Source organism: Dreissena polymorpha, chromosome 9, assembly GCF_020536995.1.
Source record: "Dreissena polymorpha isolate Duluth1 chromosome 9, UMN_Dpol_1.0, whole genome shotgun sequence".
In the NCBI taxonomy this organism is placed as follows: domain Eukaryota; kingdom Metazoa; phylum Mollusca; class Bivalvia; order Myida; family Dreissenidae; genus Dreissena; species Dreissena polymorpha.
In genome coordinates, this window is record NC_068363.1 from 82,533,086 (window position 1) to 82,550,275 (window position 17,190).

Consider the following 17,190-nt stretch of genomic DNA (forward strand, 5'->3'; position numbering starts at 1 on the left):
AATCTTCTGACAGAGTTTCATGAAGATTGGACTATAAATGTGGCCTCTAGAGTGTTAACAAGATTTTACTATAGCCTTATATAGCCATATAAGAAAAAATGCTCCGCCCCTTGGCGGCCATGTTTTTCAAGCAACGTTACCATTTTCGAACTCATCCAAGATATCATTAAGACAAATCTTCTGACCATATTTCATCAAGATTGGAAAATAAATGTGGCCTTTAGAGTGTTAACAAGGTTTTACTATAGCCATATAAGGAAAAATGCCCCTCCCCCTGGCAGCCATGTTTTTCACCAAACGGCATCATTTTCGAACTCGTCTAAGATATTATTGGGATGAATCTTCTGACCAAGTTTCTTGAAGATTGGACAATAAATGTGGCCTCTAGAGTGTTAACAAGATTTTACTTTAGCCATATATAGTCGTATAAGGAAAAATGCCCCGCCCCTTGGCAGCCATGTTTTTCAAGCCAAGGTTACCATTTTTGAACTCATCCAAGATATCAGTGGGACAAATCTTCTGACCAAATTTCATGAAGATCAGAAAATAAATGTGGCCTCTAGAGTGATAACAAGGTTTTACTATAGCCATATAAGGAAAAATGCCATGCCCCCTGGCTGCCATGTTTTTCAACTAACTGGCATCATTTTCGAACTCGTCCAAGATATTATTGGGATGAATCTTCTGACCAAGTTTTATGAAGATCAGACAATAACTGTGGCCTCTAGAGTGTTAACAAGATTTTACTATAGCCATATAAGGGAAAATGCCCTGCCCCTTGGCAGCCATGTTTTTCAAGCAAACGTAACCTTTTTTGAACTCATCCAAGATATCATTGAAACCAATCTTTTGACCAAATTTCATGAAGATTGGACAATAAATGTGGACTCTAGAGAGTTAACAAGGCAAATGTTGACGCCACACAACGGACAACAGACGACGGACAAAAAGCGATCACAAAAGCTCACCATGAGCACGTTGTGCTCAGGTGAGCTAATAAAACGGGTCGCAAAAAAGAATGCCTTTTCGGCAGAATTCGAACCTGCTTGGGAAAATCCCACAAGATTTCAAGTCTATCGCCTTAACCACTCGGCCAAGGCAACTTTACCCAGGCTCTTCAATCTTTGAAGAAATCGCGCTACCTTAAAAAATTTCCAAAACTGACACTTTTATTGATTAAAAAAATCCCAATTTGACCAGACTCCTTTTCCTAAAATGGCTGGAAAAAAACCTGCAAATGTAAAAGTGTAAGTGTGATCCACACAGAAGGTATAGAACAGCTGAAAACACGAGCATGAGGATGAACAGGCGGACAAAGGGCAAGTGTATTATATGCTAAATGCCATCCGCACTGTTGGGGCATACTAATCAATAAGAAAGAGTGTTCTCATACCTCTATCTACTGCTTCCTGCAAAACATCTATCGATGCATTCTGACACAGGAATATCTTCACTGAAATTAGAAAGCACTGTGTTACAGTGAGAACTTTCTTACCAATATAACGTTTTTACTCCAACCTCCTATTTCGGTCTAGAGCGTTTTCTTGACAGCGTCTGATGTGGTTATTGTATAATGACTCAAATTTAATCGATAAGAGACTAAACATTACTGGGAAATTTGACAGTTTGAGTGCGAATATCTATTGTTCGGTGCAATACAGGTGTGAAAATAATTTGTGTTTTGTGTATGTGCCATCGATCTTTTTAATAATTGACAGCTCTGACAAATTTTACAAAACATGTTTCAAATCATTGTTATTTGTAGACAATATAAATATATATATCGTCTGCTAAAATGCAATTGAAAACGTAACAGGCCAAGAGAAATTTAATTAGCAATAAAGACGATTTATTCCATCCAAACGTAGGGTAATTGTTAACAGGAATTCACGGGAAGCACGTTTTTATGCATGACTGAGTATGATGCAAAAAAACATTGCTTTGTATCATATAACATTAAATATAATTTAAACTCACTCACTCTTTGGTTGTTACAATCAAATCTGAACAGTGCCCTATGGAATCGCTGTCCCATAATGCACTGTTCATGTTACACTTCCGAAAAATGGAGTATGTTTGTGTTTATGAAATTCTTAAACACATTTGACGTCATTAATGGTCAGAATATTTTTTTTTAGATTGATGTATTTATTAGATAGGATAATCGGATATATATGCACATTAGAAAAGTGGTATGTATACAGTTCTCGATACTGTAGGGTTTATATGCATGTAATGGCGAATGACAACACAACCTGGCAATAATTTATGAATGCTCAGAACGCGAATCCGTTTATAACTCTGTCTTGAGACTTGGACCCGTCATGCGTGTAATATTGGAGTAACACTTAGGATTACACACTAAACATAGCTTTGAGAAAGCAAAAACCTTGCTTTTAATTTCCAAATTGTTGGTCAATACAGAAATTACAATTAAATAAATAAATGCTGACTTGACATTAGGTTCAAGAAACACAGTACTCATAACAGGAGGGTCAAAGGCCCTACATCACTCACTTGGAAACCTCACAGAACTAACCTGCACTGATGCACTTTGACTTTTGTTTTCTTGTATGTAAATTGTCAAAGGCGTTTTGCCATTGTTCAGATAAAAAAAGATATGTGTTTGTCAGAAACACAATGCCCCCTATTGCGCCGCTTTGAAGCTATATATTTGACCTTTGACCTTGGAAGGATGACCTTGACCTTTCACCATTCAAAATGTGCAGCCGCATGACGTGCATGCCAAATATCAAGTTGCTATCTTCAATAATGCAAAAGTTATTGCAAAACTTTAACCAAGGTTGAAGTTTTGGGACACACAAGACACAACGATGAAAGACAGACAGACAGGCCAAAAACAATATACCCCCGATCTTTCTATCAGGGGGCATGAAAAACTTTAAACTTTACCACTTTGAGAAAACAAATACTAGAGTGACATAATGGTATGTTTTACTGTGATAATTATGGAAAAATTTTCCAAATAAAATAAGTCCACATATGTTACACGTTATTAATTAAATTATCTCTAATTCGTACTTTACATCTTGAAGGGACTGTTTTTCCAGACAACAAGTTGCATTGTAAAATTGTGATTTTGTTTATATCTAGAAAAAATATCAATTCAAAATCGTTTGCTATACTATTTTTTTGAAATACACACAACAAAATTGTTAATTAACGTAGAATATCTCCTTGCTTTCTGCGCTACAAAGTTTTTATTCACATATACACCAACACTATCCATGCAGAGGACATCAAGCATAGCTTTTTTGCGCTTTTTATCATGACAAATGATTGACAAAATATACATAAGCACTGTTTATTTGCAATTAGAACTTGTTAAGGTCACATCAACAATAACATTTTGCTGTTCTGAATTATTTTTAATGTGCTTTTGAATACTTTCATGGAACAATACAGTATTTCTGACTTATAATATTTAAAAGAGAGAGTTGTGTTGAATGTGAAGATGAAAATTGTCTCTCCAAAAAAGGCTTACTTTACAAAGTCAAACAAGAGTTATACGGTCTAAGACATATGTCCCCCAAAGAGGGCTTGGAACTAGTGACCCAAATTTCAATAGGGGTCATCAACTGTCCAAGGCCAACACACATGTGAAGTATTTAAGGACCACAATGGAAATAAGGGCTTGCTCTTTTTTGTGTTATCCTTGGTTTGGTGAGCATGTCATAGTTTATTGTACATGATATAGTTTTTAATAATTGCTTAATATTTTATTCTATGTTATGTTGTGAACTGTGTATATGCTTCCTATGCCGAAATAAATCTATCTATCTATCTAAGCCAATTGGTCAATTCGTTGACAATTATTGATCCGAAACAATTTTCACACTGATGGTGACAGTGACCTTGAGCTTTGACCTAGTGACCCCTATTTGGATAGGGGTCATCTACTGTCCAAGGCCAATGCAAAAGGGAATATAGAGCCAAAAGGTCCTTTCGTTGACAAATAATTGATCGGAAACGATTTTCCCACTTATTGTAACAGTGACCATGACCTTTGACCTAATGACCACAATTTCAATAGGTGTCAGCTACTGTCCAAGGCCATGCACATGTGAAGTATTAAGCCAATTGGTCTATTCCTTGAAACACTGTATTATGTGAAGTTGGAATAAGACATCAACTTGGGAATAAATTGTGTTTTTTCAACTGTGCATTATATGCAGTTTTACATGTCGTATTTATTTACCGGGTAGTTAGACAAATTATAATTAAAATAGATACTTACATATATAATAGTTTCATTTAAATTGATTTTACTACAAAACTGGATTTTTGTGTGATTTTTTTTGTTAATCCTCATAAAATAAAACTGTGTCATTGCATCGCATGAACACAGTTTTAAAATACAGTTAAAATGATAAAAATACCATCACTGTAAATGAAGTCATGGAAAATTGCTTATAAAGCTTGAAGTATAGATACAATATTACAAAAATTAATTCAGATCTTGAAATGATTAGTTTTGTTTGAGAAAGTCACCAAAAAGATATCCATTCCCAGTTTGATGTCTTATTCCAATTTCACATAATACAGTGTTTTTTGTTTTTTTTTATTCAATATAAAACATACAATGTAAATATGTGCATAAGCAAGAACAAAAGTGGTATAATACAACAGTAATAATGTCACACATATTATACATGATATGCTAGCATATACTTTTTTTTTTTTTGCTTTGCTTGCCTGTGGTGTATGCTGTTATTTTTAAATGTAATAATCAATCCTATAGATGATTTGCGTAGAGTTAGGTAAAAGACAACTGGACTGGGTTATGAAAGTTTATGTGTTTCCATTTTTGTTCAAAAATATGAAGTTTATCGTTGTTAAGGGCTATTTATTTTTCAATTTGGATCTTTAATTTTAAATAGTTTATAAAACAGTTGAAAGTAGGTATTTGTTTTTTGTATTTGAAGCTAAATATAAAATATTTCATGAGTATGATAATGTGGTTCACAGTGTTATTGATTTCTGGTATTTTAAAAGTATTCACACCGAAACTGATATTTAAGAGAGACAGTTTTAATTTTAATTGTTGTTTCTCTAGAAATGTTGTTAACTGGTTCCATAGAATTTGAATATGTTTGCACTCCCAGAAAAGGTGTTCTATTGTTTCAATGTGTTCGCTGCATATATCACATAAATTTGTGTTGGATAGGTTGCACTTAAAAAGGTATTTATTTGCAGCTATGATTCTATGGACATATTTATATTGAAAATTTCTCAGTGTGCTATCTATAGTTGTTTTATATGGAATGATAAATATTTGTTTCCAATTAAATTCTTGTTCTAGAAGAAGGCTTTGCCATTTATTTTGAATCTTGGAGTTTTCTGCAGGGTGTTTAATTTGTAGTTTGTAAAATATTTTGTTTGTTTTGTTTTGTTTTGCAAGTATGTTTTTCGTGAATGATGTTTGAGTACATGGTGTGTTATTTGTATTAATTGTAGATTTAATATGTATGGGTATGCTTTTAATTAATGTGTAATACATTAGGAAATTGCCTGAAGGTATTCCGTATATATAACATATATTCTCAAAAGAGTAAAAGTCTTTTATTCTGTAATCGTACAATTGGTCGACATATTTAATGTTTTGTTCAAACCAATGTTTATAAAAAAAAGTCTTATTGCTTGAAGTTATGTCTTTATTGTTCCATAAAATAGTTTTACTGGTGATTTGGGTTTCTAGATTATGAGTAACATTAGTCCATGCCGATAAAACATTAGATAGAAAAATGTTTTCGTTTGCAATTTCATGCAAAATGGTATTGCTGATGTTACATTCAAAAAGTAAGGAGTCACCATATTTTTTTAGGATTTCCTGGTAGAATAATTTCCATTTACTTGTATTGGTATTATCTAGGTATCTTTTAACCCAGCTGCATTTGATTGCATTCAAGAATGAGTCGATGTCCGTTAATTGGATACCTCCATTTTCTACAGATTGAATTAACTGGGTTCGCTTAATTTTATCAGGTTTACCGTCCCATATGAAATTAAATTTTTCTGATTGTATATCTATAATAATATTATTTGGTGGGTTTGGGAGAACTGTTAGTGTATAAATTAATTTAGGGAGTGCAAACATTTTCAACACCGTGTTTTTTCCGATTAGTGTAAGTTTACAATGCTTACAATTTTTAATTTTTTGTAATTTTGGCAATATGTTTTTTAGGACTGTTTCATTTTCATTGTTTGTAAAGGTTATTCCTAACGTTGTTGCTTCATCTGATGTCCAGTGGAATTTCATTTCTTTTTTAAGTTGAATATTACTTTGTTTAAATTTACCTACTCGTAGCACAGTGCATTTACTTATGTTTAGTTTAAGACCTGATGCCGTTCCATAAAGGGTTAGCGATTCTATAAGGTAATTGAATGAGTCACTATTATCATTTAAAAAATAAGTTGCATCGTCAGCAAATAGGGACTGTTTAATTTCGTCGTCATGTTCTAGCGATATTCCTTTTATATGTTTATTTGATTGGATATAGTGTGATAGATACTCGATGCATATAATAAATAGCGAGGATGAAAGTGGGCATCCTTGTCTTACCCCTCGTTCGATGTTAAAACTGTTTGAAAAAAAATCCATTGTTAATAATAATGCTGTTTATGTCGGTGTAAAATATTTTAACTCATTTAATTAGACTTTCACCAAAATTCATATTTTCTAAACAAGAGAATATAAACGAATGGTCTAGTGAATCGAAAGCCTTTTCGAAGTCTGCAAAGAAAATAAGGCCTGAATTGTTTGGTTGGTTGAAATAATTTATGCATTCTTGTATCAGACGTACATTTTCACCAATGTAACGTCCTTTTATGAAGCCAGATTGAGATCTTGAAATGATTGATGGTAATATTTTTTTAATTCTGTTGGATATACTTTTTGTTGCAATTTTATAATCATTGTTCAGTAAACTAATCGGGCGCCAGTTTGATAAGGATTCTAAGATTTTTCCAGGTTTTGGAATGAGTGATATTATACCTTGTTTTTGTGGCGTAGTTAAGTTTTCGTTGTTAAATGAATAGTTAAGTGAATTAATTAAATGTGTTTTAATATCGTTCCAGAATATTTTATAAAATTCGATTGTGATGCCGTCAGATCCTAAACTTTTGTTATTTTGCATTTCTTTTAGTGCTAGTCCACATTCATATATTCATTAAGTAATCCGTCACACAATAATTTTTCCTCTTGATTTAAAGCATGATGTGATAATACAGTGTTTTGACAAGTTATTGATCAGAATCGATTTCCCACTTTGACAGTGACCTACACCTGAACTAGTGACCCCAATTTTGACCCCTTTTTTGACCTTAATGAAGTTAATGGATAAAATATGCTATTTCAGTCAGGTACCCATTTAATTCCCACTTTTGTTTTCTTCCATTTAAGTTTAGGTTGGTTAAAATTGTTTTGATACCATTAAAAAGTGTTAAGTTACAAACCTGACAGGCTAGAAAGAGTAAATTCAAAATAAAATTTTTAAAGACTGTACCTGTCAACTTGTAGTCTTCTCTTTCGCTGTGTAGAACAGTCTCCTTGTATTTCTGATGTACACAATTCAGTTCTGTGACATACTGTAAAAGGATTTCAGAAAACATATTAATTATCTATCACTTTCATATTGCCCAATTTGTAATCCAGTTTCAGACTTCGTGTAGATTTTATTTGAAACAAGAGGGCCTGAAAGGCCTAAAGTCGCTCACCTGAGATAACAAGATATTATTGGGACCAATCTTCTGACCAAGTTTCAAGAAGATTGGCCCCTGGTGGCCATGTTTTAAAAGCAACCAAAACCATTTTGGAACTCATCCAAGATATCATAAGGACAAATCTTCTGACCAACTTTCATGACGATCGGAAAATAAATGTGACCTCTAGAGTGTTAACAAGGTTTTACTATAGCCATATAAGGAAAAATGCCCCGCCGCCGTGGTGGCCATGTTTTTCAACCAACCGGCATCATTTTTGAACTCGTCAAAGATATTATTGGGATGTATCTTCTGAACAAGTTTCATGAAGATTGGAATATAAATGTGGTCTCTAGAGTGTTAACAAGATTTTACTATAGCCATATACATGTAGCCATATAAGGAAAAATGCCCGCCCCTTGGCAGCAATGTTTTTCAAGCAAACGTAATCATTTTCGAACTCATCCAAGATATCAATAAGACAAATCTTCTGACCATATTTCATGAAGATTAGACAATAAATGTGGCCTATAGAGTGTTAACAAGGTTTTACAAAAGCCATATATAGCCATATAAGGAAAAATTCCCTGCCCCCTGCACGCCTATTGGCCATGTTTTTAAACAAACCAAAACCATTTTCAAACTCATTAAAGATATCATTGGGACAAATCTTCTGAACAAGTTTCATGAAGATCGGAAAATAAATGTGGCCTCTAGAGTGTTAACAAGGTTTTACTATAGCCATATATAGCCATATAAGGGAAAATGCCCCGCCCCGCCCCGCCCCTGGTGGCCATGTTTTAAAAGCAACCAAAACCATTTGTCACATCGGGATACCGCGACAAACATTAACCCCAAAGCAGGACTGTCCTGCCAAGATCGGGACGTCTGGCATGTATGTTAAAGAGTACTTATGGATACTGTATTGTTGTAGTCTTTTGTAATGCTTACAGTGCAAAAGTTCTATCCAGTCTTATTATTCAAAATTCTATATGAAAACTATTAACATTGATCAGGAACTCTCAGAAAATATACTGATACTTTTAACAATTTAGTTTCTTTACATGCCACACAAAAGGGAAAGCTTTAAATCATCTAAAACACTTGGTTCACCTGCAATTCATTCTTGTCTGCTTCAGCCAAAAATGCCTGGAATGTAGTGCTCACACATTCTGTTATCTGAAATAAATCAATAACACCATTTGGATTGCATGTTTATTATTTAATTAAATCACAAAAAATATATATATTACATAGGGGTCTTAAGCATATCGGTATGCATACATTTGACAAAGGACGCTTATCACAAACCTATTGAGAGTCCCTGGAAAACACCTAGGAAGACCGATTTGTGCATGACTTTTCTCCAGTATAGAATGACATGACATTGGAGTGTAGGGGGCATGTCAAAACATACGCATATGATAGAAATCAGATGCTTTATTGCATGGAAATAGACAAAAATAAACATTAAACCTACAGAAAATATTTATAAAAAAACATAACCTCAGCCTTGATCACTGCAGTAGTATTACATTTTTTGCCTTCAATACACATTAAAATTAGCATTTAAACATTATAGTGACAAACTGACAGTTTGTTTGCTTTGTTTTCTACCACACTCAACAGTCGCTACAGTGTTCACCTCAATGATGGAATCTTGGCAAGTTACTTATAAGACTGATGATGGCAACCGGATGTAATCCTAATGGAAATTTTGCATTTCATGCATAATATAGGCACATTTATTAAACTCGTAAAGCGTTTTAACAAATTACTTAAATTCATTACACGCAGCTATAAATATTTTGTTGAATTCTTAAATGAGCATTTAAATATTTGAAATCTAACACATGCTACCAAATTTTTATGTCAACACTACATGTAAAATTCTAGCTTTAAGGATGTACGCGACAGTTAAGTTTTACGCAAATTTGTTTTAACTGTAACACCGGTTGCGCAATAAGTGTATGCTTTTTCGGATATTCAAATAAAATGGGATGCATATTCAACAAGGCTTTTGTCAAGCAATATGGTCCCCTTCCGGCTCAACCATTGTCAGAAATTCCACCACTTTCAGAATGTATTTTTTGTTGTTGCAATAGCAACCACAATTTTTGACGTAGGAACAAAATGAAATGACGTGCATAATGTCCATATTGCCATCTATCCATGTTGCAAGTTTCATGAAAAAATATTAAGAACTTTTAAAGTTATCGCATGATCCAGAAAAGTGTGACGGACAAACTGACTGACAGACAGACAGACCGCAAACCATAAGTCCCCTCAGGTGAAACCGGTAGGGGACAATAAGGGAATGATACCAAGAAAAAAAGTATTATGAAGTTTAGAAAAGTGATAAACAATTTGTAGCCCCTAAATAACACAGTAAGAATCGACCATCATTCCTGCGACTACAAAAACCTTTTTTTATGTTTGTAACAACAAGCAATTATCTCATTACGGAAAACAGTCAATACTTACTTATAACTGAAAATGTTTGTGTTGCAAGTACAACTTGTTTAAAACAGATAGCTTTCCTTCAAATTAGGCAATTTGTCATTGAATCATAATATATTTAAAACATGCCATCAAAGTATATGTGTTATATTTAAAATATAATCAAAATTGTGTTATACGTTTCATATTATGCTTAAAAACAAATCAGAAAACTTTTATTTCTCAAACAACGGCTAAAGATATCAACTTTTATGTAGTGTTGTTTGAGATAATTTACTACATAGAATATCTGATGATTTAAAATTATTTATCCACAACGCTCTGATACTTCTGAACCCTGTGCGGATGTTGGTGCATCTTGCCTCACATGTATATAATACTTGCGTATTTTTTTTTCTTAATTTATTTCTTTTGGTCCAATATGATTCGAAAAAAAAACTAACATTGTGTTTATTTTTGGTAAGAAATTGATTAAAAAAACACATTGATGTACAATAAGGCATTTACAGGCTGGTCAATCGTTAAGCAAAGTATTTGAAGGTGTACCGGTACCGCACCTGCAACTAATTTATAATATACACATAACGTCATATTACACGAATGCAATGCAATCTAAATCTTTCTACCTAAATATAGTGAAATCTTTTTTAGATTTTGTGACACGCTGAAATACTTAAGACAAGACATGGGATCACATGTAGAATTGGGGAATTTGATAAGGCCTGTATTCTGGAATGGGAAAACAACAGCCTTTAAAACATTTGACAGACCAATGACCCGCATTATATTGAGCAAACAGGATTGGATATTTATTTATTTAGTGCAATTTCAGTCGTGATGTGTTGGAACTAAGTATTTATTGTTTGACTGCAAGTTGTATTTTTAATTGCAATTGTGAACAAAAAGAGCCTGGTGACTAAGTTAATATCCCCCCTCTAAAGACAGAGGGATATAGGGCCTTGTCCGTCCGTACGTCAGTTTGTCCGCCCATCTGTCACAAACAAAAGGTTGCGGGGGATATCAATTCAACAAATTTGCTTGTTTATCTGTTTTCTTATTTCTTTTTGATAACCCACGAGCCATTTGGGTAAATTGGAATGAAATCTTTATGCAGGAAGGTATTAACAGTTCAAAGTAAGAAATTATATATTTTTTAATTTTCAGATTAACTTTGTTGATATCCATTTTAGAGCTGCAACGATTCACCAACAGCTTGATTCGATTCGATTTCGATTTCAGACACTCTGATACCAATTTTTTCGATTCGATTCATCTTCAAACCCAGTTTTATCATATATTCACTCTTATGCCTCAAAATTAACATTTCTGTTCAAATGTGATTTCAATAAAACACATAAAAAAGAATAGCAAATTAGGACTCAATTTTAATATAAAAACTTCTGACTAGAAAATTGTGTTGATTACACAATAATATAAACAAGGGCTGTTTGTAAAACATGCATGCCCCCCATATGGGCTGTCCGTTGTAGTGGCAGCCATTGTGTGAATACGTTTTTTGTCACTGTGACCTTGACCTTTGACCTAGTGACCTGAAAATCAATAGGGGTCATCTGCGTGTCACGATCAATGTACCTATGAAGTGTCATGATCCTTGGCAAAAGCGTTCTTGAGTTATCATCCAAAAATCATTTCACTATTTCGGGTCACCGTGACCTTGACCTTTGACCTTGTGACCTCAAAATCAATAGGGGTCATCTGCGAGTCATGATCAATCTACCTGTGAAGTTTCATGATCCTAGGCATATGCGTTCTTGAGTTATCATCCGAAAACCATTTTACTATTTTGGGTCACCGTGACCTTGACCTTTGACCTAGTGACCTCAAAATCTATAGGGGTCATCTGCGAGTTATGATCAATCTACCCATAAAGTTTCATGATCCTAGGCGTATGCATTCTTGAGTTATCATTCAAAAACCATTTTACTATTTCGGGTCACCGTGACCTTGACCTTTGACCTAGCGACCTCAAAATCAATAGGGGTCATCTGCGAGTCATGGTCAATGTACCTATGAAGTTTTATGATCCTAGGCCCAAGCGTTCTTGAGTTATCGTCTGACAACCAAATGGTGGACGGACCGACAGACCGACATGAGCAAAGCAATATACCCCCTCTTCTTCGAAGGGGGGCATAAAAATAAATAAATAATCATAAGAACCTATCTGGAATCAGTTGAATGGTAGTACTATCACTATTACACCTTAACCCAAAACCGCTAAAAGCATGTCTACCACTGTGCCATGACAGCATCACCTGTTACCTGTACGACAAATCACATTCTCTAATAAACTTAACAAAACTCCAACAGAAAAAGAACTACTTTTCTGGCTGGTGACTTGAGTAGTTGCACTTGTGCGACCTCTTTGTCTTGCTAAATCAACATTATGTTTGCGTTTGACATATTGTATTAAATTAGATTAGTGGTTTAGCCGGACTTAGCGTACGCCACATCCTTGAAGCACAGTTTACACTTTGCTTTATTGGTAGGGCTACCATCCCGAAACCCAAAATACTGCCACACTTTTGATTTTAGCTTCTTAGGCGCATCTGATAATTTCAATTTGTCGGCAACAACTTGTTCAGCCAATTTGATGCTTTTTCCGAAAGTAGACCGTAACGGGCTTATTGATTGGATGACTAAAGAACAAGGGCTGTATGTAAAACATGCATGCCCCCCATATGGGCTCTCCATTGTAGTGAGAGCCATTGTGTGAATATGTTTTTTGTCACTGAGACCTTGACCTTTGACCTAGTGACCTGAAAATCAATAGGGGTCATCTGCCAGTCATGATCAATCTACCTATCAAGTTTCATGATCCTAGCCATAAGCATTCTTGAGTTATCATCCAGACACCATTTTACTATTTCGGGTCACCGTGACCTTTGACCTAATGACCTGAAAATCAATAGGGGTCATCTGCGAGTCATGATCATTCTACCTATCAAGTTTCATGATCCTAGGAATAAGCGTTCTTCAGTTATCATCCGGAAACCATTTTACTATGTCGGGTCATCGTGACCTTGACCTTTGACCTAGTGACCTGAAAATCAATAGGGGTCATCTGCGAGTCATGATCAATCTACCTATCAAGTTTCATGATCCTAGGCCTAAGCGTTCTTGAGTTATCATCCGGAAACCATTTTACTATTTCGGGTCACTGTGACCTTGACCTTTGACCTAGTGACCTCAAAATCAACAGGGGTCATCTGCGAGTCCTGATCAATCTACCTATTAAGTTTCATGATCCTAGGCCTAAGCGTTCTTGAGTTATCATCCGGAAACCATTTTACTATTTCCGGTCACCGTGACCTTGACCTTTGACCTAGTGACCTCAAAATCAATAGGGGTCATCTGCGAGTCATGATCAATGTACCTATGAAGTTTCATGATCCTAGGCCCAAGCGTTCTTGAGTTATCGTCTGACAACCACCTGGTGGACGGACCGACCGACAGACAGACCGACATGAGCAAAGCAATATACCCCCTCTTCTTCGAAGGGGGGCATAATAAGCAACCAATCGCACGCGTCGTAATTACAGGTAAAGATAAAACCTACACCTTCCTGTATCAATAGTCAGAATACAGCTCGCTTTACGTATCTATGTATATATATATATATGTATATATGTCAAAGAATCGAATCGAATTTGGTAGGTTTGGTATTGTAATCGAATCGAAGCATTTCGAATCGATTTTCGATGAATCGGATCGAATCGTTGCAGCTCTAATCCATTTGGTGTTTTATGATATTAAATAAAATTATATTTATAAATGATCACAGATTATTACATTATTTTCAACAGTTTTTTCACTTGTTTGCTCAGTTTTGTACTTTAAGGCTACGTGAACTCACACGTTGAAATAGTCGTTTAATTCAAAGCTCAGTAAAACAAATAAGAACAATCGTCATCCTCGATTTTTATTTTATTTTAATATCAGCAAAAGATGGATCTATCACACATTATGCTATATGTAATAAAAAATAATCATAACTACCGCATACGTTCTGTAAATGTATTCTATATTTTAAACAAGGGCTGTTTGTAAAACATGCATGCCCCCCATATGGGCTGTCAGTTGTAGTGGCAGCCATTGTGTGAATACGTTTTTTGTCACTGTGACCTTGACCTTTGACCTAGTGACCTGAAAATCAATAGAAGCCATCTGCCAGTCATGATAAATATACCTATGAAGTTTCATGATCCTAAGCTAAGCATTTTTGAGTTATCATCCGAAAACCATTTTATTATTTTGAGTCACTGTGACCTTGACCTTTAACCTAGTGACTTGAAAATCAATAGGGGTCATCTGCCAGTCATTATCAATGTACCTATGAAGTTTCATGATCCTAGGCTTATAAGCTTTCTTGAGTTATCATCAGGAAACCATTTTACTATTTCGAGTCACTGTGACCTTGACCTTTGACCTAGTGACCTGAAAATCAATAGGGGTCATCTGCCAGTCATTATCAATGTACCTATGAAGTTTCATGATCCTAGGCGTAAGCATTCCTGAGTTATCATCCTGAAACCATTTTACTGTTTCAAGACACTGTGACCTTGACCTTTGACCTAGTGACCTCAAAATCAATAGGGGTCATCTGCGAGTCATGATCAATGTACCTATGAAGTTTCATGATCCTAGGCGTGAGCATTCTTGAGTTATCATCCGGAAACCATTTTACTGTTTTGAGTCACTGTGACCTTGACCTTTGACCTATTGACCTAAAAATCAATTGGGGTCATCTGCCAGTCATGATCAATGTACCTATGAAGTTTCATGATCCTAGGCCTAAGCATTCTTGAGTTATCATCCAGAAAACATTTTAATATTTCGAGTCACTGTGACCTTGACCTTTGACCTAGTGACCTAAAAATCAATAGGGGTCATCTGCGAGTCATAATCAATGTAGCTATGAAGTTTCATGATCCTAGGCGTAAATCATTCTTGAGTTATCATCTGGAAACCATTTTACTCTTTCGAGTCCCTGTGACCTTGACCTTTTACCTAGTGACCTGAAAATCAATAGGGGTCATCTGCCAGTCATGAGCAATGTACCTGTGAAGTTTCATGATCCTAGGCCTAAGCATTCTTTTCAGGTCACTAGGTCAAAGGTCAAGGTCACAGTGTCTTGAAACAGTAAAATGGTTTCAGGATGATAACTCAGGAATGCTTACGCCTAGGATCATGAAACTTCATAGGTACATTGATAATGACTGGCAGATGACCCCTATTGATCTGGAAACCATTTTACTATTTCGAGTCTCTGTGACCTTGACCTTTGACCTTGTGACCTAACAAGAGCTGTCAGAGGACAGCGCGCTCGACTATTCGAGTGCTTGACAGTATAACGTAAGCCATCATGGGAAATTGTTCATATTCAATAATTTATTAGACGAAATTTCAAAAAAAAAAAAAAAAAAAAAAAAAAATAATAATAATATTTGGGGGGGGGGGGGAGTAGGGGGGGGGGTGGGGTGGGTGAGAGGGGTATAATGGGGGGTTGTGGTAATTTATTAGATGTTAAAAAAAAAGAAGAATGGGGGGGGAGGGGTGGGGTGAGTGAGAGGGGGTATAATGTGGGGTGTGGTAATTTACTTAGATGTTTAAAACAACAATTTTGGGGGGGGGACACGGTGGGTGGTGTAGGGTGGAGTGTAGGGGCGTGAGGGGGTGGGTATAATGTGGGGTTGGTTGGCTATATTTATTAGATTGTTTACAAAAAAATATGGGTGTAGGGGAGTAAGGGGTGAGTGGAGGGTGAGAGGCGGGTTGGGGTATATTGTGGGTAGTGTGGTTCATATTATAGATGTTTAAAAAAAAATTGTGGGGGGTGGTGGGGGGGTTAGAAGGGTGGGGGGTGAGAGGGGGGTATAATGTGGGGTGTGGTAATTTATTAGACTGTTTAAAAAAACAATTTTTTTTTTGGGGGGGTAAGGGGGTAGGGGGGGGGGTGAGAGGGGGGTATAATGTGGGTGTAGTAATTTATTAGATGTTTAATAAAAATAAATATTTTTTGGAGGGGAGTGGGGAGGGGTAGGGGGTAGGGGGGAGTGAGAGGGGGGGTTTAATGTGGGGTGTGGTAATTTATTAGATGTTTAAAAACATTGTTTTTTTCGGGGGGTGGGGGGGGGTTAGGGGGGGGGGGGTAGAGGGGGTATAACTGTGGGGTGTGGTTCATTTATTAATGATGTTTTTAAAAAGAAAATTGGGGGGTGGGGGGGTTAGGGGGGGTGCGAGGCGGGGTTATAATGTGGGGTGTGGTAATTTATTAGATGTTTCGAACACACAAAAAAAAAAAAAAATTGGGGGGGGGGGTGGTGGGGGTAGGGGGGTGGGGGGTGAGAGGGGGGTATAATGTGGGGTGTGGTAATTTATAAGTTGTTTAAAAAAAAATCAGGGGGGGGTGGGGGGTAGGTGGGTAGGGGGGGAGTGAGGGGTGTATAATGTGGGGTGTGGTAATTTTTATTAGATGTTAAAAATTTATTTTATTTTTTGGGGGGAAGGGGGATGGGGGGGGTAGAGGGGTAGGGGGAGTGAGAGGGGGGTATAATGTGGGATGTGGTAATTTATTAGATGTATAAAATAAAAAATTGGGGGGGGGTGGGGGGGTGGGGGGGGTGGGGGATGAGAGGGGGGTATACTGTGGGGTGTGGTAATTTATTAGATATTTAAAAAAATGGGGGTGGGAGGGTAGAGGGGAGTGAGAGGGGGTTTAATGTGGGGTGTGGTAATTTATAAGATGTTTAAAAAAAAATTGGGGGGTGGGGGGTAGGGGGGAGTGAGAGGGGGGTATAATGTGGGGTGTGGTAATTTATTAGATGATGTTTAAAAAAAAAATTGGGCGGGGTGAGGTTGGGGGGGGGGAATATAGGTTGGGGTGATGTTTGTTAACAAGTATGCAAAATATAAAAGCAATATGTCAAGGGACAATGAAAAAAAAAAAAAATGATCTCACACTGACATGAACAAATATCCTCTATTTAT

General features: G+C 36.0%; 1 protein-coding gene across 2 annotated transcripts in view; it reads right to left on the reverse strand.

Annotated features, from left to right (window-relative positions):
- The window catches only part of LOC127844005 (glutamate--cysteine ligase regulatory subunit-like), a 75,291-nt gene that overhangs the window by 39,505 nt on the left and 18,596 nt on the right, over positions 1-17,190 (reverse strand). For both annotated transcript variants that reach the window (XM_052373971.1, XM_052373972.1), the window contains exons 2-4: positions 8,836-8,901; positions 7,527-7,608; positions 1,394-1,453 (exon numbers count right to left, since the gene is read on the reverse strand). In XM_052373971.1, the coding sequence (XP_052229931.1) occupies positions 1,394-1,453; positions 7,527-7,608; positions 8,836-8,901 (208 nt within the window). The remainder of the gene's footprint in view (positions 1-1,393; positions 1,454-7,526; positions 7,609-8,835; positions 8,902-17,190) is intronic.